Source organism: Ylistrum balloti, unplaced genomic scaffold (genome assembly GCF_031769215.1).
Source record: "Ylistrum balloti isolate Yb309-2 unplaced genomic scaffold, AGI_CSIRO_Ybal_v1 Utg370120, whole genome shotgun sequence".
Taxonomy (NCBI): domain Eukaryota; kingdom Metazoa; phylum Mollusca; class Bivalvia; order Pectinida; family Pectinidae; genus Ylistrum; species Ylistrum balloti.
The window spans coordinates 1,871,813-1,897,773 of NW_026782137.1; the positions used below are offsets into that span (position 1 = coordinate 1,871,813).

Genomic DNA, 25,961 nt, shown 5'->3' on the forward strand with positions numbered 1-25,961 from the left:
CATGGCGGGTGTCGTCGATGAAGCAGAAGACGCTTACTCTTCCGGAACACTTGGTCTTATTCTCCATGAACGTTTTCATGATGCTCTGTGTAATATTACTTTTTTATCATTAGTCCTAGCTTTATTGAATCTGAGTTTGGGTTATGATTATGTTGGTATTTCTTGATGGTGTTTTGTGTGATATCAAAGGGGGCATTCCGTTAGGTAGATAAACTTGGTTTGAATTGAATATGGCGTCAATAGTAACATATTGTAAACATATATATATGATTAAATTGTTCAATGGAATATTGTTTACATCAATATTATTAGACTCACGTTAAAGAATGCATGTGCATACCGTGCATTTACCATATTTTTATGACTACGGCTTTTTGTCGTCACACACTCAAGAGAAATAGAAAGAAAAGTCTGCTTGATCCCAATCCATGATTGTGATTGGGAACGCGCAGAACTGTGGCCGGGCTCGTCGAAGTCATCAGTTTAGGGAGTATTAAGGGAAATCTAAATTTTTGATACCATATTATCATCTTACTATTCCGAAAAGGCGACTAACATGTTATTCAAAATCAAATTTTATCTAGTGTATGATTCGAGTGTGTCAAGTTCTATCTATTTGCAGTCCTTATTTCCGGCAATGTTTATGTGATCATCGGCTTCATACTAGTAAATTGCTAGCACAAAAGAAACCAAATACAAAATTAAAAGAAAACAAACTAGTCATAAAACTTTCCCGTGACATTTCCCGCCATTCTCTTATATTTGTTATTAAAGTAGTTATATTATTTTTGCTATTTTTCCAGTGAGTGAAGAATGTAGTCCCAATTGTTGCTAGATTCCAACATATTTCGATATTGCGACTAAAATTTTTTCTCTGAACTTGTCTCAAATTTAAAGACACGACCAAAAGGTACTCGAATGTTTGGTGAGAGGTACATACCACTCTTGCACGTGTTCTGTCTCAGATTGCCTTAACTACCATTATCTAAGAAAGTAGCTTATCACATGTGAAATTAATGTCAGACGTTTTCGGTTTCTCTAAAAAACAATATAAAAAACACAAACCAGATGTTCTTTTATATACATCCAATTTCCTTAGTCGGCAAACATCAAAGGCATGAAATGCTCGTTGATTATTGTAGATGCTCGTTGTTAACAACAGACGTTTTAATCCCACTGCAAACACATCAATCCTGCTTAATCTAATTTTCATTTCAAAACGTTTATTTAAAAGAAAACTTTAAAGAATTTTATCTTTCATGATCCAGGTATTGTATCATAACACGCAATTCTTCATAACAGTCTCAAGGTCGGGCTTGTCAAGCTAATGTCTTGACGTCACATCCGGTGGAACCGGAAACGAAATAAACACACGAATACGACTGTAATGGTAAATAAATGCACGGAAGCTAACCGAATGTACATTTGTCACGAGAACAACACGTATGTCAATATCTCATGTCAGTGAGATTGACGTCACATCTAGAGAACAAAATTGAAATTTGAAGCTAATTCCAAAATTTATACATAGCAGTAAATATGGCTTTTCAAATCAGGTCCTTCTGTTATTATTTCAATACTTGAAAAGCATTTCACTTGTAATTAAAGTGTTTACATTGCACGGTACAACACTCAATAACGACACGTAATTAACCATCAGTAAGAAAGGGCACACTATATCGAGAAATGCAGTCATTTTTTTAAGCCTAAACAGTAACGGACTATTTCATGTAAAATATTTCAAAAGAAAGACAGTTTATTAAATAGCCGTTTATGGTATCTATCAATTATACAGTCTCCGTTTTAAAGGAGTTCATACTGCCAAATATAGACAATTGTATCCGTAACTTGTAATCAATGATTTACCATATCTAGGAGATGAAAATATAAAGCCATAATGTAAAATGTACCTCCAGTAGTTTACAGTAGTTTGATGTTAAGCGAGACATTATTGCAAACCATTTACAATTTTAAAAACACAACACGCATGATGGGATATGTAAACTAAAAAAAAAAACAAAAAAAAACACCCCGCACAAAGTTTCCCCCGCAGAACACCTTAGCTGTAAGGAAATAATGAAATATTTGATCAGGTGTTACATCAAGAATGATCTCTCTTCTCGACAACCTACCCGTAAATCGGCCAAGCGTAACGATGTCATTGTCTGACTTTGTGAGCTTCTTTAGTCCAAATCATGCGACATGATCAAGCCAAGCCGGATTTTTTTCAAACAAATATTTTCAACTGATACCCGAAGTTCAGCAACAGTAAGTTTCAACGTTTGCATTTTGACCGAGATGCCACACTTAAAGCAAATTCAGAGGGATGGAGATATTGCGGTGTAGCTGGATGGTCATATGCAAACTGCTGTCGAACGGCAGTTTGGCGTCGCCCCGTGTTCAATTAACCGTCTCTATACACGTTTCCATGCTACTGGTTTAGTTTTCGATCGTCCCAGGAGCAGCCGTCCTCGTGTAACGACGCACGATAAGAGAGGGCGATTCGAATGTCGCATTTGCGCAACAGATTCAAGACTGCTGTATACCTGCATACCTTAGGTACTCTTGGCAGACACATTAGTGCTCAAACTGCCAGGAACCGCTTGCGTTCCGAAAGAATCATTGCGCGCCGACCTTATGTCGGGCCACGTTTGACATCACCGAGGCGGGAAGTGTGTCTTGACTGGATGCGTAGACGTGGCCCGAATAGGTTTGGGATGCGTCGATGGAGGCGTGTGATGTTCACCGATGAGTCTAGATTCTGTCTGTATCGCTCAGACGGAAGGAAAGTATATATCGCATACGCGGTGAGCGTTTCGCCGATTCATGCATGGTTGAATGCGATTCTGTTATAGTTGGGGAAGGCATCTCCCATGGACTAAAATCCCCTTACTGGTCCTGGATCCATACTATAGATACCAGAACATCCAACCACATGTCCTTCCACTTCTCAAACATCATAGCCTAATTTTCAAGCAAGACCGAATGCTCGACACCTCCCTCTGTTCCCAAAAAAAGATGTACATATATGTAATTCCAAGATTGAGTACGGGAATTTTCGTCAAAAATAAAAAATCGTATTCCTTTCGGTGACTATTTACTAGTTTGTTAATTGATCGCTACGCTGAATCATTGCTGAGATGGAGGGATGGAGATCTAAATCGAGATTTTTTCTTATAGTCGTTTGGGATGTGTATTACTTTAAACTTCACATGAAATTAAAAACAAGTACCGTCCATTTACATGTCACATGCAAAATGTTTAAATTGCAAAACGTGTTAAGTATATCTGTTGATTGTGACGTCACTAATGTGACCTTGTTTTCGAGAATATGATATAACATAGATTTTAACCCAAATTTACTTGTTTGACTGTCGGTGATTAAACAGAAAGTACATTCCGTCTTGTGCCTTTTCAAGTTGGGTTTCGTTTTATACTATTTAACGTCTTATCAACAGCTTACAGGACGACCACACAATATATGCAAGATGAATGCATGTGTTGTGTGCATGTTTTTCGGAAGCTGTGATTTATTCGTGCGAGCTTCCTTGTGATGATACGGAATCGGAGCCGATATTCCAATATTCCAATTAAACCACACTATACAGTATATATGACATTATCACATTATACATTATACTGACTAACCAACTCTACCGCAGTACTGAGTGCCTAGCAGAGAACTAAATAACATTATTAAAGCCTTCCTCCTAGGGGCGAACACTCAGCTAATGGGCGTGAGACAATGTCAAGGGAGACATCAGGAATAAAAGAGAAACCCGGGCGGTGTCAAGGAAGACATCAGGATAAAAGAGAAACCCGGGCGGTGTCAAGGGAGACATCAGGAATAAAAGAGAAACGTTAGTCAGTGTCAAGGGAGATGTCAGGAAGAAGGGGAAAACGTGAGATAGTGTCAAGGGAGACATGAGGAAGAAAAGAGAAACATGAGGCAGTTTCAAGGGAGACATCAAGAAGAAAAGAGACACGTGAGTCAGTGTCAAGGGAGACATCAGAAAGTAAAGAGAAACGTGAGTCAGTGTCAAGGGAGACATCAGGAAGTAAAGAGAAACGCGAGTCAGTGTCAAAGGAGACATCAGGAATAAAAGAGAAACTTGAGTCAGTGTCAAGGGAGACATCAGGAATAAAAGAGATACTTGAGTCAGTGTCAAGGGAGACATCAGAAAGTAAAGAGAAACGTGAGTCAGTGTCAAGGGAGATGTCAGGAAGAGAAGAGAAACGCGAGGTAGTGTCAAGGGAGACATCAGGAATAAAAGAGATACTTGAGTTAGTGTCAAGGGAGATGTCAGTAAGAAAAGAGAAACGTGAGTCAGTGTCAAGAGAGATGTCAGGAAGAGAAGAGAAACGTGAGTCAGTTTCAAGGGAGATGTCAGGAAGAGAAGAGAAACGCGAGGTAGTGTCAAGGGAGACATCAGGAAGAGAAGAGAAACGTGAGTCAGTTTCGAGGGAGATGTCAGGAAGAAGGGAAAAACGTGAGGTAGTGTCAAGGGAGACAACAAGAAGAAAAGGACAACGTGAGTCATTGTCAAGGATAAAATAGAAACTTGAGTCAGTGTCAAGGGAGACATCAGGAAGAAAAGAGAAACTTGAGTCAGTGTCATAGGAGACATCAGGAATAAAAGAGATACTTGAGTCAGTGTCAAGGGAGACATCAGGAATAAAAGAGAAACGTGAGATCCTAAATTTAGTCGCCTCTTACGGTCTTGCTATGGAGGCAGCAGGTACAGTTCTCGCGCTCCATCTGTAGGACTGACTTGTTCAGAAAATATATCCTTAGTTATTTGTAGGACATTCGGAGCACTTTATTTTTAACAACCGTTAGCCGGTAATTTTTGTAGGGATGATATTTTCGTTATTTAGCGGTACTTTTACGTGATTGGAAAATATAATCAGCGAAGGTGTGTAATAGACGTCATTTTACAACCAGTTCGCGAAATTTTTATTTTCAAAATGCAATTCGGTCGTTTTGAAAGAAAATCGCGAAATTTAAACCAACACTCTTAGCTGAAATTTCTCTGAATTAAAAGATTCCAAATTTATATCATGCACTAAATTAAAGACATTAGAGAATCACTGTGTGTTTGACATTTGCAGAACATTCAAACTGATATTTCCTTTAACTTGTCGAATCGGCAAATACAATAAATTTGTCTCCATTTTCGTTTCAAGTGCGAATGTGTGCTCTGTAAATTCAGAACATAGGTGACTTTGTTGACAAAAATCGGAAATACCGCATGCCAAATAGAATCAGATGGAACGATAGCAATAATCTGTATAGACCATGCTGACGTCATACCTCCGTCGATTTCTTGCTTTTTTGTGGGATATTGTGCATGGTAACCAATCAAACAGCAGTTAGTTATGTAACCACTCAAAAGTGGTAAGTTATGTAACGAAAAAAAATCCAGTGAATAGCACAGTTATCTATTTCATTCCTATCACAATTGATGTTGATTTAAATTCAAATGTTTTTTTAACTCATGTTCGAGATAACTTCCTACCAACAAATATGTGCACGCATTGATCAGGGATGGAAAGCGATATAAAAATCAAGAAAATAACAAAATGTCAACATGATCATTATTCAAAATCAAATTCTATAAAAGAAGGGCTAAATATGAAAGATTAACAAGGGCACTCCTGAAAAAGTAAAAGGAGAATAAATTCAGGTGTCTGGAAGAGTAAGTGTCTTCTGCTTCATCGACACCAACCGCCATGCAAATCTTAGTCAATCCCAATAAGTTAAGTCACGTACTCAAGTGAGAACAAGGGAACAAACAGACAAACTAACGAGCATCAAACACGTCCAGCTTAATATCACACAAAGAAATAGAATATTTCTCAATGAGAACACTATGGCGACCATAACATTTCCCCCTGATTTTCATAAACAAGCACCTTTTGAAACCCTTTGTTACGAGTTTGTCCGACAGTTGACGACTTCTCGCACGATAATCGTGATAATGGGAACAAATAATTGAATACCGAATCAACTGTGACACATATTCACATATGTAGAAAGCTGTACATGTTGTTTTCGTTGTAAGAAAAGACCGAGAAAAGCAGCTGGTTTAGAAGACTCCGTCGTGTCTTCGATTTCCAATTCTGGTAAATAAATTTTAGACAAATAAATAAATTTCTTATTATTTAAAGACAAGACGTCATCAAGATATCTGAAAGTGAAATCTAACGACTGTAAGGACATTGTGACTTGTCTTTATATGCACTTCAATAAATTCAGCCTCGTATGAAAATAAAAACAAATAAGCCACAAGAGGGGCGCAGTTATAGTTACCATAAGTATGCCAATATTCTGAAGATCTTTCCACCAAACTCGACGAAGGTGCTCATGTGGTGAGAAACTCATTTTGACAATTTCGTCCTCCGTATATTTCTTCTTTGATTTGGACGTATTGTTTTTATTAAATACACTTCAGTATCGTTCACAACCATATATTTATACAGCCGTTCACCTTCCTTGGAAAGGAAAGCTCTGATAACATGAGAACGAAGGCGTTTCTACAGTTAAGAATGGGGATGTACAGGGTGGTAAAATCAAATGTCCTTAGCGAAGAAATGGTTTTCAGAAGAGGGTGTTGCAGATTGGTGAAAAACTCTTTCGAATTCTTCAATTCTACTTCTTGTGTAAACGGTATCACAATAAGACTGTAACCTAGATTTGACAGCACTAAGAATGGTGCTAAGTAGTTTTGACAAAGGATTGGTTAAACAGCTTGAAAGGACAGCAATAAAACACAATTTATATGGATTCTTGTGAAGTTAAGGAATACAATATAAACGGGTAGGATAGTGTCCTTGTCATTAGTAGGCAATCGAAATTATTGTAATACCAACTGATGATTAGCTTGTGTAGGTGGTGTTCCTTCGTTATCAAGCAAACTCACCTCTTTTATACAGGAAATGTAATGATGTTTGCAGACAAGGTCATATAAATCTTGAAGTGTGGAGTTAACATCTGGAAGAAAATACCCATGTGTAAACATACTCATAATCAATAAAACAAGAGCAATATATGCACCAAAGAAGTAAAAGAACAAGGTTTTCGGAAGTGTTTTCTGCTGCATGGACGAAACCAAACCATTGAAATTTTCTTAAATTTTCTACATGTATACATCGTTTTTATTTATTTATTCTTTTATTAATTTATACATCTTATCAATAGTGAATTTTAGTTGCAATTATTATTGGTATGGTGGCATCCTTTGTTGCATTTATTGGTGTAATATTCAAAGAAATTTATTGATTTCAAGTTTATATAAGATATCCAATTGCGTGACAAAATGGCTACGTCAATATCATTTTATTTCATAGTAAATAACGGGTGTTGATTAATAATTAAAAGAATGATTGAAAGAAAGCCGGACAAAATACCGTGAACTGTCGCTTTAATATTCTATTTGATGTGTGGTAAACATAACAATGATTTGTCTAATTATATCCTGACAATAGTGAACAATCCCTGATCGATAACGGCGTCTGTTTAATGACACAACGGATGCCTGCTCGAGACGATCTAAACCTGTTTGCGCTGACATATAACTGAAATGCATGAACTTTGCTTACATGTGTGAGTACATTTAGTTCTTAATGTCATTGCATTAACTTTTAATTCAATTTTTCAGTACTCCCTCCAAAGATATCTAATCAATATTCCTTATGGTTTAAATCATTATACACCCACATAATTCTGAATATTTAGTTCATTTAAAGACTAAACGTCAATAATACACCAATGGGGTAGACTATTATGTCTGTTTATCCTGTGTAGACGTTTTAATCTTGTGGTATTTTGAGTTTTTACCTTAAATCTAAATGACAAGCATGGCGACATGCAGTTTATAGCAAAGCAATTATCAACTTTAACAGTACACGTGCACTGAATGATGACATAAATACATTAATAACAAACTCTAATCTCGCGATATCTCGCCTAGTTACCGTGCTCTTGACGTGATCCATTTCCGATACAGAAACACCAGGGACTTTATAGCAGCTCTACCGCTCTGTTAAACATTCTTTAAAGCGTAATGGATTGTTATTTGATACATATAATATTGCTGAGTTGATAGCGTTTGATACGGAAGGCAAAGAAAGCCACATGGTCACATTTGAGTAATACAAATTTGTTTAGTTCTAATGTTCAGTGACGAAATTACTTTTTGACCCTAGCATACTCAACGCTGAGCACAAATATGCATCATCACGTGTTCACAAGTAAATAGCCTGTTCGCATGTAATTTTCCAGTAAAAGCAATATATCTTCCCATTTTTCCATCAACGTTAAAGTGTTATGGACGCCTGTGAATGAATAATATAATGTAACCGTAAGAAAATATCACCGACAAAATGTACAGAAATAAGGCGTTTTGTAATTCAATGTTAGAATCAATTTGAATCGTTGTTGAAGCTCGGGAGACAGTTGTATTACCAGCACATGTTTATTCTGGATTAGTGTCCGTACAATCTTCATAAAACATCATGTCTAGAGCAATATAGATTCTGAATCGTGTCTTCTGTTATTCTGTCTCCTCTTCTCAGCAATCGCTTTTCACATTTGCTTTTCTCACTGGTTGTACAAAAAATAAACAACCTGATTTTACAAAAGACAAACAATGGAATAACACTTTTGAATATAATTCTTTATAAACTACAGAAGAGCCAAAGTAATGAATTAAACAACAGTTATTACGTACTTTTCTGACACGTCCGTGATGATAAGGGCCTAAATATTTAACCCGAAGAAAATCAAGTGATCGAAAGAAATGTAAAAATCCAGATGGAGAAGTGTACCGAGTCAAATATCTCAGTGAATTTCTTGATTATCATATCTAATTGTTTTAGAACGAAGTACATTTGTATGTTACTCTCTCTGACAATAAACACTTCGTGGAAGTGTACTTTCTACTTATCTGTAACACAAGACATTATTATCACTATTGTTTAGCAAGACTTCCATGCTAGTCCCTATAAGACTTCTATAATTAAATCAGTCACTATGTGTACTGTGATGAAGTTTAAAAAAACGGTGGTAACTACCATACAAATATTCCCGATAAATGACTAGAACCGACACATTCTGACAGGTGAAATGGCAATTTGAATTTTATCTTCCGTAGCCGGAAATTGATAAAAAAAATTACAAAGAAGCAAATTTACACCTGTGCTGCAATTCCGTTTCGTCACTTCCGAAAAAACAAATATCGATGGGGCTACTTAAAACGAAAAACTGGCTGATTGGCTAATTTAGTTACGTCAAAACCTGAGTTGTCGAATTTAAGTCAAATCAGATTTTCACCTCAGACTTTCATTTTTGTTAACGAAACCATCTTTTTCATTAGCCAATTTTCTTCGTACACCACGAATAATCCCTAGTGTTTCCAATCATAAGATAGCTTATGAGTGTATAAAAGAATTTAACGTTTGAAATCTGTTTGTGGTGTGATCATTATAAATTGTAAAGAAAAGAATTAAGGAAAAAGAAATTAAATCTTGTCAGAGTACAGAATTTTAGCCAATAAATCTTTATCTAATTTCAAAATTGATGAAATTCAGAAAAAAGGATAAATAAGGGGGGAAATGAGACCCTAAAGGGGCGATAAGGAGATGTTCAATGAGGGAAATACTTCAGCTTCTTTGACAACATCTGCCATGTAAATCTTTGTAAGTCTTAGAAAATAATACCGAGCTCTCAACAATAATGAACAATGCCTACAACTAGGAAGCCACTAGACATACCGACAAGTAGCGCTGAACTCATCTAGCTCATATAATACAAAGATAGAAATCATGTATCCCTTGAGATCATGGTGGCGACTGTCATACTCTTCAATAGTACTCACCATCCTGTATCTATCGAAACCCGTAGTTTACCGACTCATTTAATATCAACGCTGTCCTAATTGTATCCTATGTCACGACTCCACTAGGTTGGTTAGTAATACTGAATGGATGAAAACCCTTAATTTCTGATAATGATTACAACTGTATTCTGACAAGAGCACTAGCTGCTGATTAGCTATGTGTTTTGCAGGGCTATCAAAACCATACGAAAGTAAAAAAAATAATCATGGAACCGATTCGAGTGACGACTACTTAAATAAACCGAAAGCTCGATAACATTAAGCCTAATGGTTAGCACAGACAGGATTCGCGGCCAATTACAAAAGGCGTCCAACGATGACGTGATGAATTATGTAAAATATTTGTCATCTTTGACATAATTATTTTTCTAAGCATTTCAATAAGATATTGTAAAGAGTTGTACTAGAAGACACATAAGTGAATTGCAGCTTTCTTTTTCCCAGTTCGATATAATATAACTACACAATGAAGCAAACTGCATCATACAGCTGTTTCATCATTCTAGGACACTTCAGTGATGCTAAGGTCATCAAATGATGAAACGAGGAGTCGCCTTGGCCTCGATGTCAGAATATAGCTCTAGAGGTGCGCACTAAGTCCACATTTCAGTATTTCATATTTAAGTGTTCTATTTCGAAAGTACACGTGCATGCTGAACTGTGCTATTATAGGAACCTAAGGAATTAGAATCCACTAAAAGAGTTTACCACCTGTAATCTCAAAGGAGTGTACAAAAGACGCACAATTGGATATTATCTTCAAAACAAAGTTAGAATTCGGTACAGCATGCAGTTTGCTCTTTTTAGGACTCGTCATTGAATCGTGGCTTAGGACTTCATGTTGAAACCTAGAAGACAACTTGGGGAAATAAAATTTGACTGAAGCAAATGTTGAAATAGAGATGGGGTCTACTTAACCCATATAATTCAATTAATCTTTCAACTAATTTAGACGAAGAAAATTTATATCGTTAACAAGGAAAATATGACAATTCTATTACAAGTGAAAATTCGAAATTGCTACCGGTCTGTTTAGACATCCTGAAAAAAGTATTCTGCGATCGCTAAAACAACAAGAAAATACCAAAATGTGAAGATGATAATTTAATCTCAAATTCAATAAAATTCGCGCAGAATATGAACAAAACATCTACACAGAGACTTATTTTAAAGTACTAGGAATAAAAACCAGGTGTTCTGGAAGTGAAAGCATCTTCTGCTTCATCGACGACAGCCGTCATGTAAATCTTGCTCAATCAAATTAAATAAAGTCACGTTCTCAAAAGAGAGCAAGGTATGCAACAACGGAACTTGAAGGCAAACTAACGAGCATAGAACATGTTCAGTTTTATATCGCACATTGCGCTACCTGTTCTTACCGCTTTCTAATGTGCTGTTCTGTAGGCCTTGTATTTATCGACTGCTACGTGAAATGAAGGAAGCTTTACCGATACAAAATCAAACAACTACGTAGCATATTGACTGAAACTTGAAACTTTACTTATTACTCTCGTAGGGAGCGGTTCTTTATATCCAAACTGTACGAGGAGGTATTTTAGGAAAAGAATAACGTCGCGAAAAATAAGATTCCTATATTTTCGTGGAGATCAAATTTCGTGGTTTTCAAAATATATACGCTTTTGTTGGAACATGATTTTGAGGATAAATCTTCACTATTCACTAGTACTATGGCAGATGTAAACTTTTGTCTGTTTATCATTTAGTAGTCATAAAATATCGTGGATAAAGAATACCAAAGAATTTAAAAAACCGATCTCCAGGCTAAAATTTATGATTTTATAGTCTATTAAAATAAGAACAAAAAGTTAAAGTTCACATTCCTTGAAAAACGATTCTCTTCCCATTAAAATTCTGGTAAATTCCCGAAGGTTTGAAAGGTCAACTCTCTTTAAGTTGGCTGTCGTTATCAACATGTACCAAATAGTTGCCGGAAAAATGAAATGACATGCATATATATATGGTTAACAAATGAATTTGACACTGGCATTAGTTAGAAGAAAATATCTTATCTATCCATCGATATTATAAATGGACGTCGCTCTATTGTAAACTATGTAAAACATTACCTGAAAGCTGTTCCATATACGGGTCACTGAAAATTTCGCCTATTTTATATTTCGGAAAGAATTCAGACTCGCCTGAGGTCATAGCAAAAATGAAATCGTGGATAGAAAGTTGTTTTCTAATACTTACCGCAACCTAAAACTTAACAGATAATTGATTTCACTATTGATTTGTTTGAACTTAAGTATGGGACCCAATTTGGGTGAGATGAGAGACTTCAGGTATTACCCCGGCAATGTATTACTTCTCTTGAAGAAGAAACACCAAATGGGGTCCAGGTGGTTTTAAAAGTAAACGAGCAGCAATCCCGAAGATATGTAAGTGGATGTGATCTTTATATGTGATGCTAAGTGTTTACACAGCTGCAATAAATTGAAATCGAATAATGAAGGTCGTTTTCAGTGATGAGAGACTGAAGAATAAATAAACTTTTCACAACAGTAATTGTGTTAATGGTTGTTAAAAAGATACGGAATGTGAGTATCGTGTAAAAGTGGGTCCAAATTATCCAGTGTTTATATCGGTCTCGAGTCGATGAACGTCGGGACTTCAAAATGTGATGAAAATAAGCAACCTGCGCTTTGGTTGAAATTCAAATTATAGAAAGAAATTGTCCGTTTTACATTTTTACATGGTGTAAAATGTAATAATTCCATATCGTATTTAACACTTTCAAATATCACAAGAAAATACGTATTTTAAGCCAATTTTGGCATTTGTACCAAGGTCTTTAACACTTTCAAATATCACAAGAAAATACGTATTTTAAGCCAATTTTCGCATTTGTACCAAGGTCTTTAACACTTTCAAATATCACAAGAAAATACGTATTTTAAGCCAATTTTCGCATTTGTACCAAGGTCTTTAACACTTTAAAATATCACAAGAAAATACGTATTTTAAGCCAATTTTCGCATTTGTACCAAGGTCTTTAACACTTTCAAATATCACAAGAAAATACGTATTTTAAGCCAATTTTCGCATTTGTACCAAGGTCTTTTGCGTTCTATTTCGAGTCCAAATGGAAGATTTTAGTTATTTCAGTTTTTTTCATATTTTTGTGTAAATTCGTTTATAGGTACTTAAATTCTACCAGATATACCCTCCGATAATAACCACCGAATTTTTTATCTCATACCGGTATTAAAACCTGAACATGCACATGTATGACGTTTGATTTAACACTTAAATGTGAAAACTGGGCGTCAAACACAATACGTAAACCTGATATATTGATATTTCATATTTCATCTTTTCATTTTATTTGAAAAAGAATAAAAATGTGTTGCATTATCTTTGACACGTGACACTTTAATCCAATATTTAAATCATAGACATGACACTAATAAAATATACTATACTTATAGTCTCGGTGGTTCAATAGAGATCCATCTATATCTACATACTCTCAGAAGAGGTAGTGTTTCTATAACCTAGACGCGGATTGATTCGGTGTCATATTGACGCTTCTGTCTTACATAACACGAGACTATCGTGCGAAGCAAACATATGAATGATGTTATACTGTTTTTATTGACTATAAGGAATCTCTATACTCAGATGGCTGTCCACAGATGCATTATCCGTCCTATGTATAGGATACCGATGTAACAAACTTACCAGTGTGACCAAAGACAGCTTTATTTGTAAATTTCAGCGCAGTATATATCCTTTCCTGAGACAATCAAGCGATAAGGATTTTTGAGCATGAAAATCAACATTGGTCATGAAAACTGTATATGCAAGTTGATCTGTACAAATACACTGATAAAACGAAAAATAAAAACTGTTGTTGTGATTAATTGATAAAATTTTGGATTTTGAAATAAGTAACAGAGCCAATATTTTATCATATTTAAGCGATGATTCTGGTGAAAATACACTACATACCAGATATAAATAAAACAACCTTTTCTCCTCTAAGTATAATATGCAATAAGTTTTAAGGTATTACAATGAGATTAGGGGTACTTTGTAAATCGTATTAGGATTAGAAATCACTTCTGTACATAAATAGTTAATATCGATTGATTATAATCTTTGTATTTTAAGTCCATTGAAATTATTTTTTGTGATTGCAGGTGGTAGACACAGCCAGTGGACTTTAAATTTCCATGTCTACTGCAACCTGCAGGCCGCATTTGAATATAAACATGGGTAAATGGCCTTATGTCGGAATATCATATTTATTGACTTTCATGTGATTCATTCTGAATTTGTATTGAAAGGTTATATATATACATTATTTGCGGAGGGGTGATCTGTAGTGATGGGAATTTTGTGAGGACAATAGAATGCCAACATTACGACCTCAAATTGACATGTGCTGCCATCACGAACTGAAGCAGAAGGCACTGACCTTTGTGGAACAACTGGTCTTATTTTCTTAGAACTGTTTAAAGAAATGTCTTTATTTTGATTACTTTTGTTTTGTTTATTTACTTTGTTGTTTTCATAGTGTTTACATGTGGTCATGTTATGAAGAATTTCCGAGTTGGAATTTGCTGAAATGTAAGTACTTTGTTACCATGACAGTGTCGTTGATTGTAAGATAGGTGTTTAGAATTAAATTTCTGCTAGAAAGTTGTAGTGTTAGGTTGGAATTAGCAGTATTTTTGCATTTTTAGCATTTTTTCAGTCGGTAACCATGACAATCAAATGTCAGAAATCAGAGTAAATTTTTTTACACAAATTTCATCTCTCTACTGTTAATGTAATTGTTATGTAGTTTATAAATATATATACATGTAATAATGTATTTTTCATAACCAATCTGCTATACCTGTATATCTCAAACATGACAAATAATTTCAGGAAAAGTGCAAATTAACTGTATACTGCTACCTAGGACTCGTCAGTGATGCTGCATCACACAGCTGTCTCGTCCTTCTAGGACTCGTCAGTGATGCTGCATCACACAGCTGTCTCGTCCTTCTAGGACTCGTCAGTGATGCTGCATCATACAGCTGTCTCGTCCTTCTAGGACTCGTCAGTGATGTATAAGGCCTTATATCTCTCCGGACTTACTCTGTCCCTAATTTATTAAGGTTCTAATAATTTGTGTTTCTCGTCTCCATATTTCACCAATGTATTATCGATCTATTGGTAATTTCTTGTTGTCCAAACAAACAAAAAGAGGGATGCTTTAGTTCCGAAGTATTATTATTTTAACAGATAACCGGTTTAATTTTACACTGAAGAGCAATCCTGAAACGGTTCAGTGTTGTGAATTCCCTTCGAGTCGTTAGGTAAACAATAGGAAAATTTTGTTCTCTGTTTGTGATATATTTTTGCGGGAATGGTATGTTTTATAAAATTTCTTAATAATGGGGATAATATGTTACGTAAAAAGATTATTGTAAGTATTTTGTAAATATTACATCGTTATTTATCAACCATACGAATATACATTAAGTAGGTATATGTCCTACAGTCAATCCTCATTTAACAATAATTTACTCATATCATATCGACGTTACATTGTTCTAGCCGACATGCATGGTACATGCTAGTTACGTAACATTACATTGGAGTGGCTTCCCTTTGAACACGATTTATAAATATGCAAATAAGTCTGCACCACACTTTTGGGCAGCGTGTTTACTTGTAGTATAAATAAAAGTTCATTCCTACGTTACGTTGATAGGTACACAGGTCCGGAGAGTATACTCTTTCTTAAGTTCCGTGTGATGAAACAATGAAAACTACTACAAATTCTACAAACCCTCCTTGCTAATTACGTCGAAACCAATACTACAATTGAGTTCTCACTATTCGACCTGTCGCTTATTTTGTACAGGGAAAACATTGAAACAAGCACAAAAAAGGACTGAATATGATAGAAAAAAGAAAGTAAAATGCAAAAAATAAAAACCCTAAAAATGAAGTCGCCCATTCAATTCTGTCCTCCTATATGCATCATATAAGTTACATGTAGCGGAAGTGTACAGTGAAATAGTGAAGGTAGGAAAAAGTGTACATATAACCATAGTAACCGATAAGGAAAAAGAGTACATTTCGACCACCTCAGCAGAAATTGATTCTCCAGCCAATTACTTTTTGACCTAATACAAGAGGTCTTGTATCCCAATCCCGTGATTCCCGCTATTTTGTAAGTAAAGATCAGGAAGATAAAAATAGTCGGAAACAGTATTTAAGTGTTTTTAAAAGTTAGTATTGGTACTCGACAAAATGTATTATTATTGACTCATTGGTTATTTTATATTATCGCATTTGACACAAGTTTTCATGTATCTGCTATTAATTCCTGATGACAATGATTCATCACCATTCCAACGATAAATCTATTTTATTTTTTTTAAAGGTATATTTAGACATCTTCCAACGAACTGCAAGATTTAACAAATGTCAGATTGACAATATATTTCTTAAATAGATGTCATCATACAAGTTTCTATGAAGAAAGGATATCAATTAATTATGCCTCTTCGTATCATTGAAAAGTCCTGTCGAAACAGCTGTATGGTGCAATTTAATTAATCATTCTAATTTGTGCAATCTGCTCTGAGTTTATCTTATTTGCGTGAACGCACACTGATAACAGGTATAAATATAGGTATGGTGAACCCTTAGGTAGATAGGTCCGGAGAGTCGCCCGAACAGCTTGCCAGCCCTTTATACAAACTGTTTTACATGACATCTCCTAATCTGTGCAATAGGTAAGCTCTTATCTAAATACTCAACGGAACTTTTTTTTCTTTGTTTTTTTTCTTTCAGAATATTTTATTGTCATGGTGGTATTGACAGTAGGAATGTCATCATACAACGGAACTCTCTACTGGGCGACTAAATATTTGACTAATCTCTTTTTTCACCCTATCAAATTTCCGTTTTTATTTTTGTTTTCTTGTTCACTCAAAAGTTGACGAAAAGATTATCGATTTTCAATTCTCCAGTAAACATAATAGCTCGAAAAAGCTTATGACCCTTGTCCAACACTAAAACTTTTAAAGAGTGTTACGTTTCAATGTTATAAATAAACAGTGCTCATAATTTCTGAAGACCCTGGTATTTACAATTTACAACACTAAATGGCTTTCTTCCAGTGATGTTTTATCATTAATTATACACTCACTGATTTTGAAGATGACTTGTTTTCAAGAAAAGGTAATCCTTCATGATAGCTAGCATAACCCTTCATGTTTTTGTCTTTAATTTCTTTTTCATTTATTTATCTAATTATTTACATAATCTTTTCAAAGGATTATTCTGCACAAATAAGCCGAATGAAGCAATCTAATTACGATCCAAGCAGATTGGTTTAGTGAACAGCATACAGACCTGTGTATCTAACCAATAATTAGCATAGATTTATGATCCAGTCAGTGATTGAGTTCCGTATCTCAAAAAATTTTATATTGATCTTGGATGTTTCCTCCGATTTACCTTAAACATATACTCTGATACTGACAATAGTTTTATCAGTGAATAGAAAAGTACAAAACAGTCATAAATAAAATGCAGGTTGAACATTTTAACCTTCTTTTTGTATTTATTAGCAGATATTTTTACTGTAACACAAACCTACGGGAAACCCGACCGTTTTGTTCTAACCGTTTTGTCACTGATGTCATAAGAAGTGACTAGTTTTCTCGCCGCCTCTAAAGAATGTTTGTTCAATGTCTTCTCCGGGACAAAATTATCTGCTACCTTGATGCTAGCTCATTTGAGACCATTTCAGAAGAGTAAAGATTCAATTGATTGTCATCAAATATATATTTTACTTTCTTAGGGAAGTTTATAAAAAAGAGAAAATGAAAGAAGATATGTAATGGTATGTGTGATAAAGAATGTGCAAAAGACACACAAATTAATAACACCTATCAATACAAATTTAGAATTAAATACACTTCATCCTAATAAAGAATGAAAATGTAACATATAGCTGTTTTGTCCTGAGAAGCTTCTTCAGAGATGCAAAGGGCCTGAAGCCTATAAAAGTACTTCTGAAAATCAATTTTGGCTAAAGATAATAGCAATATCTACATTGAAAAGTGCACTTGCTTCATATTCTATCAATGGAATTCAATCAACTTTGTTATTTTCAAAAGTCTGATAATTTCAGAAGTACATTAAGTACAAAATTTATATTCCGGGTCCAATGAATAATAAAGTGGCGGTTGCGGTAAACTTCATGGACAAAACTTCCACTAGCAATTTCACAGATTATACAAGACGTAGTACACAGAAGTTAATAGTACCTTTCAACTCAAATTCAGAATTACGTAAAAGAGAGTTAATTCATCAATTAAATAATTAATAAATCCAAACATTAAAACACGATAAATGGTTGATCAGCAACAACATTTGGAATGATATAAAACAAGCTGAAATGCATATTAGTTTTGTTTCCATCATAGAAGATTGTACAAAAGGCACACATTTAAAATAGGAAACGACATCCTCCGTCTGTAAAGGGTGACTCGGCATAGAATTATTTCTTTAACTAATTAAATCTTTATTATGCTTTAGTAAGACATCCCGGAAAAGTCATGGTCCTATTATAAAGTAAAAGATATATCGTCCGTGTTTCAATAGAGATACTAGATCAATATCGGTTGTATACAGAAGATGCAGACCAGTTCCTTATTAAATAGCTCCTAAAGTCGCCTCCTAGGTTTCTTTAAACGTGTTATGTGCGGGTATCAGGAAGTGAATCGAAGAGCCAAAATATCAGATTATATCACCTTTACCTCACTAACAAGCAAATAATTGGGATACGTTGAACCTGAAAGACTGGTTTCGTTATAGCAGCATGGTCTAAGCCATGGACGATATTCTTACTTCATCAGCAATATATTTTTTAAATTTCCTAATCTTAGATATCAAAGAAAAAGATGTACAAAATTTCTTTTTAATTGAATAAATGTAAATATATAAACAGATACTGGTTTTGAAGAATTCTTTTATTCTACAAAGTTGGAATCAATGAAATTGTAAACACAAATACCTTATGTAATCGGACAAACATCATACCAAATATCATTTCATATCATAGAATTTTACAAATGTATATATATAATTTCTCAAAGTTTAACAAAACTGTTGCTTAGTGATTCAGGAATACATTTATTTTTAATTGAATTCCAGTGACAAATAAATTTTACACATAAGCTCTCTCGATATTTTACCAATTGAGTTTAGCCAATGAATCAATCAACTAGATAGCAAGTGTTTTGGTGTAAGGTATGGTGAACTATTGGATTGACAAGTTAGGGGACATTCTTAAACCTGCGGCTTATATATATATATATGCTGCAGGTTAGATAAAACAAGCATATGCCTTGATAGTTATATTGGGCCACTCGACAGTTCACTGGTCCATTTGTACCAAACAATGTCAAGTATTAGTATTTTACAGAAAGTTCAATTGCAATTTTGACATACAGCGCATAGATGTTCCAACTTTAAGGCAGTTGAATCAGATGTATAGCAATAAAGCTTTAGTCCTTCCATCCAACTTTGATACAAGATTACGCTAATTCCGAAACTTTTGAAAAATCAAACTGGATGGAAATGTTACAACCTCGTGCATCCCATTTTCAAATTTAGAATCAAGATGATCACAAGTTTCTGAAACGTTAGTCGTACTGCTATTGGTTGAATCTCGTTCACTCTCAGCGACATCATGATTCTGTCATTTATTTTCTCTCTTTATCAAAACACATTAAAAAGCTTTTTCTACTATCGGCTTCTTTTTATCTACATATACGTGTAGGTCGCAGCTACTACTGACCAAAACACTGCCTATTATGTACAGTGACAATGGCTGCAGTCATAGAGTTACATAAAGCAGATAGTAATTCATTGGGTCATTGTGGATTTTCCTACGCTTCAAAATTTAGACCCACAGCATCACTGAGGAGTCTTAAAAGGCCGAAACAGCTGTTTAATTAATTGTTTGGTTCTACGGTATCGAACTCTTCAATTTGAAAAGGTGCTATTCACCAAAGTGATGAACTGAAATAAATGCTCCTTAAGGTAAGCACGTCTCTTTATTATTTTATATTATTTTATATTGTATATCAAATAGCCAATCTTTCAATAGTCCGCCTGACATTAAATAACTATCAGACACCCAGTTTATCATCCTTGATAAATATATGTCTTGTCGGTATTTTTTGTTTGTTTATGTGTCAGTTATCCAGATTTCAATATCCTGTCTGCTTTAATTACCCCAAACCCCGTCAATCAATTAATGTTAGAAACAAACCTCTGGTATTGAAACATCTCTCTAAAGTCCCTGCACACATTTCCTTCTTATATTGTATCCATGTACAAGTCAGTACCCTCCTACTGTTGCTTAAGAACACAGAAAAGATAGATTGATAAAAGTACCACGTTTCGAAAACCTATAGTTTTGTGTATTTATTTATTAATTCATTTCCTATAATTTTATTTTCTGTTTTTCATTTAATGTTGATTTTTAACTATATACCTATTTATTTATTGTTTCAAAATGTTTTCTTGCACAACTGTATACTTTGGAAATTGAATTTGGTTTAAACTATTGATTAAATCTCTGTATCATTTGGAAATAAAATTTAAACTAGGCATTAACTCGATTTATTTTGTCATAACGTGAATAATTACTAACACAGATCAAAACCGACACAGGTAACTTTTCAATTATCAAATTTGTTAGTTTGTTGACAGGTTAAGAAATTACCGACTGGTGAGACAAAATACCCTACACATCACTACACTGGTATGTCTGTCTTTGGTTTTCACATTTGGATAAATTTGTATTAATTTCGTTGTTAAATCGGACATGATTTCAGGACATTGAAACCAATGATAGTATATGTTTACTTTTTCATTTTTTGTGTTTACCTTCTTTTACAAACTATTTACGTTGATATATACCTACGAGAGAACAGACCCGTTCTAACCTACTGCCTTTTATCGTATGACATTCAAAGCCACAAGTCTATACAGGTATTTAATTCAGCGTATTCCCAATTATGTGCAGTGAAGGAAAAGCATATCGACCTACCATTGTAACACACTGATATCTCTCTGTCCCTACGGTTATGTAAGACGATATGGCCTTAACTGTGGTTTTATTTGACAAGACAAAACATTATGAAACTCTAACATTTTAACCATGACATTTTTCACATTACTCTTTGACTGTAAGGAATTAAATCCTTTATATCAATTATGCTCCAAATAGTTATTATCTCCCCTGTCTTTATGCAAATTAGTTTAGACCTGTATATTAAACGACAAACTTGTAATGGGTATATATAGAGGTATGGTGTACCATAAAGGTGACAGGTCCGGAGAGTCGCCCAAAAACTCAATAGCAAATCGGTGATTACCATATAAAATCAAACGGGCGTTGGTGAGCGCCTACTGACTGTTTAAATACTCACCTACCCCAATATTGGGCGACTCGACATTTGACTAGTCTCTCTTTTACCAATTAAATTACCTTAGTGTTTTTTATTTACGTACCTTATTAGTGATAGAAAGGAATGACAACGAATGCCTGATTTGGTTTCCTCTTTTAGATATTTATTCAATTATTGTATTGTTACCTTTGACAATAGAGCCAATAAATTCCTAAAGCCCTTTAGATATTGTTGATTAACGCTATTATGATCTTTAACGAATATTCGTAAACTTCAAACATTATGTGATATGGATATTGGGACTAAACACAAGAATGCTGTGATCTGTTAATTGGGGATTGGTTGATTATATACATCCAAGGCGATCCTGATTGTGTTAAAGACATTCTAAAACCTAACTATAAATCCTTCAGATGTTATTTAATATCTCAACAATGATAATAAATTGTGTGCATGACAAACTTGCATCATCAAGCAATATATATACAGTGTAAAACTTTAACGTTTTGCTACAGTTAACGATTTCTGAAGAATCGAATCATATTTTTTATAAATATTATTGAGCAATATGGCTTCATTTTTTATAATTTCTTATGGTGCTGCATTGGTAGATTAAATATATTTTAATGTTATAAGATGAAAACATTAAAGAAATAATCAATAGATTTCATACACGATTTAATTATTTAGGAGAACACATATATGTGTACGTAAGCATTACGTTTTCGTGAAGAACAATGTTTGGAATGACATATTGAATTTATCTTTATCTGTAACGGAAGTTAAAGAAAATAATGATTCGTTAAATATAATTAAGAAAGAAATAAGACTAGTGTTGTTATACCCACTGGCGTAGGCAATGGGGGGGGGGCAAATTTTCTGGGGGAGGGCCCCAAGACCCCGCGCCTTCGGCGCTCGCGACGCACTGCTTCGCCGGCGTTGCCAGATTTTTGCCCCCTCCAAATTTAGATCCTGGCTACGCCACTGGTTATACCATAAATCTCAGTAGTCGCATTAAATGAACCACTTCGTCACTTTATCTTGCATGTCATTTTTTCGGGCCATTACGTTACTTTTTAATCAATAAACTATATAAATATATTCCATCGAAATCCTATTTAGGAAAAACATAACAGGGTATAATAAGCATATTTGAAATAAACATTTGATAACATTCAGTTGAGAATTTCACTTTCCCGTAAAATGAGATTTCATTTCAGTAATAATTACCATAACTTTAGTATGCAAATACAGTACCTACACCCATCTTTGTATCCCAACAACAAAAGATTCAAAAGAAAAACAATCCCGCCCTCCCTACGATCCATGAGCCATCACGGCAGGAACGCAGAGTGATCTCCCTTCCTCTTACCTTTATGGCTGCCGACGAGTGCGGAGGTGTCTGAGCTAAGTGCTTTTCTTACTCCTTCTCTTCGTACTGCCATTGTCGTTTGAGTATATTGTTACTCTATTAGTAGTCTATAAACCCATCTCCCAACTTATATTGTGAAATTAAGTATTGTCATTTGTTTATTTTGACCGTATTTCCGGCCGTTTTTTCCTCCACGTATTCGAGTGCGTGACTACTTGTCTCGTTGCTCGGATTTGCGTGAAGTTGGAATTTGTTTTCTTGCTGCTTTGTCGGCCGTGTTGTACGGCCGTTTTATTTATGCAGTGCAATCTTGCTGCGTACGGTAGGCTTTGTGCTCTCGTCCGTAGTTTTTTTATTGTTCGAGAACTTCGTTTCCGGCCGTGTTTTTCCTCCGCGTGTTCGAGTGCGTGACTACTTGTCTCGTCACTCGTATTTTCGTGAAGTTGAAATTGTTTTCTTGCTGCTTTGTCGGCCGTTTTGTACGACCGTTTTCTTTTTTTTTGCAGTACAATCTTGCTGCGTACGGTAGGTTTTATGATCTCGTTCGTAGTTTTTTGATTGTTAGAAAACTTTTTATCCTTGTTTTCATTGTTACAATTTTTTATTGTTTCGATGCTGGATAAAGGTGCCGGGTTTACGTCGGGGGTCAGCGCATGGATGTTCCTATTTCTATAGATAATGGGAACCCCATGATACCTGTCCCATTTGCCGACATTGCAGCCAGACCTCACTATGTGAACTTTGTTTGCACATGGAGTCTGCTGCTTAGGCTCCCATGCCTTTCCAGCTAACTTTCCGCCGGAAGAGGGATTCGTCCTCTTCTTCCGGTAAGGGAAGTAAGCTTTTTAAGACCTCCCTCCTCAAGTTCTGAACCAGAGCGTTCCTGCTGGGGGTGCTCTCGTTCCACCGAGCTCCGCCCTTCAGCAGGGGGTGGCTCCCCCTGTCCAGGTGCGTCCTGGAGTAGGGGGGGGCAGCCCGACCCTGACTCGGCGCAGTCAAGGGTCGAATTGGCCGGTAGCTCTCGATAGGCGGCGGTGTTACCGTCGGAAAGGGACTTCCGGTCGAGGTCTCTGATTCCTTCAGGGACCTCGGCACGCCAGGTGGCGTCGTTGGTGGGGGCCACTTTGACTCCGGAACTGTGCCTTCGGGTATAGGGTCAGGGGCCACAGACTTTTTGTCAGGATTGTCTGTGGTTACGGGGATTAGTGACACTTGAGTTCACTAATCCTGGTGTCAGCGCGGGGTCCGTTTTCCCACCCTCACAGGCTTCTGGCTCTGGGACTTCCGTCCCAATCCAGATTTCCCAGTGCAGGGTTTCCCAGGGGGTTTTCCTCCAAGGGTTTGGGGCTTCAGGCCAGGAGTCCGGTTTCCGGTCTCCCTTTCCCCCAGGCTCAGGGAGTAGGGGTGCCTGCGGGCACTTATTCCTGGGTCGCCCAGGCCAAACTGCGGATGGTTTTGGGTACCAACAGTTACTCAGCAGTTACGGGCTTAGCCCGTACATGTCTGGGTTTCCACCTGGTGGGAGTGGCGGTTCATCCTGGTCCTTTGGACAGGATGTCCAGCCCCAGACTCAGGCAGGCCATCTTGGCCAGTTCTGGGGTCACTCCCGGCCCGCTGGACCGTTCCCATTCCCTCAGGGGTTTGGGTTTTTACCCCATGGGTCTTCACTCGTGGAACCCATAGGGGTTGGTCTCTCCTCTAGGAGATGTTATAGCAGTGCGGAATCCCCCCAATGTTCTGCTACTTCGGGGGCCTTGTTGGCCGGTCCTATAAAGGTTTGCCAGACCTTAAGGACTTCCGCCTCCAGCGCGGACCCGTCGGTCTCCTGTTCCCAGGGGTCGGCTTCGGGTCTCCGACCCAAGCCTACAGCTACAGCTGTTGGTCGCGCTGCGTCCAAATGCCATAAAGAGGAGTTCCCCTCTGCGGAGATGGCTCCTCTGGCGGCCCCTGTTCCTCCCAAGGGGACTTCGGTCTCTATTGAGGAGGAGATGGACATCGAGGGTGCGGGCTCAGCAGAGGAAGACGATGTCATTCATCTTTCTCCTGGGCCAAGAGGGTTCACAAGGGGAAGATGGCCCTGAGACTGCTGAAGCCGAGGCTCAGCATGTGCTTTCTGGCATGCGGGTCCTCCGGGCCAACATCTCCCGGATTCTCAGGGCGGAGGTTTGCCCACCGCCTCAGCATCGTCGGCGCCTGAATCCACCATCCTTCTGGGTTCCCTGGTGGCTCCTCGGGCTTCCGTTCGCTCAGATCGGTCTCTGCAGAAGGCAATATCATGTCTTCGGTTCTGGCCACGGCCCGGGCTCCGGTTTTAGAGAAGTACTCCTTCTCTACCCGTGCTCCCGGGTTTGTCGGTCTGCAGCTCAGTGTTGGTGAATTGTCGGAGGCTTCAGCTTCCGACTATGCCACACATGAGTGGCAGCTGGCCTCTCAACCAGCACAGCTGGAGTTGAGACAGCTGGCTGCCTGGCCCGGCAAATCAGTGGACCAGGTGGTGCTCGATCCCAAAGAGCACCACAGGATGGAGAGAATGTTGCACCTCTCCATCCAAGTTCTGTCATACATAGACTTCCTGACAGTTTGTCTATACAGGGTATCCGATTTGCCTGAGTGTCGGTTATCCGAGACAGAACAGCCGACATACAGGACACGGCAGCCTTGCAGGTTCTCTGCTCGTCAATGCCGTGTTGGCTAGGCAGTTTTCAGTTCTGAAATTCTGCCCAGTCCAGTATCCCTACCGTTTCCGCTTGTTGAATGCCCCCTTCTAGGGCTCTACCCTGTTCAGGGGAGCTCTTCCTTGGGTTCAGAAGGATATGAAGGAGGACTCGGTCGCCTCAGCACTTCTGGTGAAGAGGTTTCAGGCTGAGAAGGCCAGTGCCTTGCAGGGGTCAGTGCCTCCTAAGAAGAAGGCGAAGTCTTCGGCTGCTCAGTTTTCTGCACAGCCCAAGTCCCAACCTCACTTCAACGGCAACAAGGGGAAGGGTAGGAAGGGTAAGAAACCTCCTGGGGGCAAGAAGAAGGGTTCCTGACTATTTCTGCTTCTTGGCCGCGAAAGGCGAAGGGTATGGCCGGGTGGACTGTGGTTCTCCTTTCCCGGGCTCATGTCCTTCTCCTGCAGGCTCAGGCTCCGGGTGGGCAGACGATTCTCTGGTCTGGCAGGGGCTCGATCTGCCCCATCCGGAACTCCCTGTGGGCGGACGTCTCTCTGCTTTCCTTTCCCAGTGGCAG

The 25,961-nt window shown here is 37.1% G+C and overlaps 1 protein-coding gene across 1 annotated transcript in view; it reads left to right on the plus strand.

Moving 5' to 3' along the window:
• The first annotated feature begins 3,745 nt into the window (after positions 1-3,745).
• Positions 3,746-25,961, plus strand: part of LOC132550331 (nucleolar protein 58-like) — a 33,581-nt gene continuing 11,365 nt past the window's right edge. Inside the window, exons 1-2 of the mRNA XM_060214376.1 lie at positions 3,746-3,860; positions 3,954-4,532. Coding sequence (XP_060070359.1) covers positions 3,746-3,860; positions 3,954-4,532 — 694 coding nt within the window. The remainder of the gene's footprint in view (positions 3,861-3,953; positions 4,533-25,961) is intronic.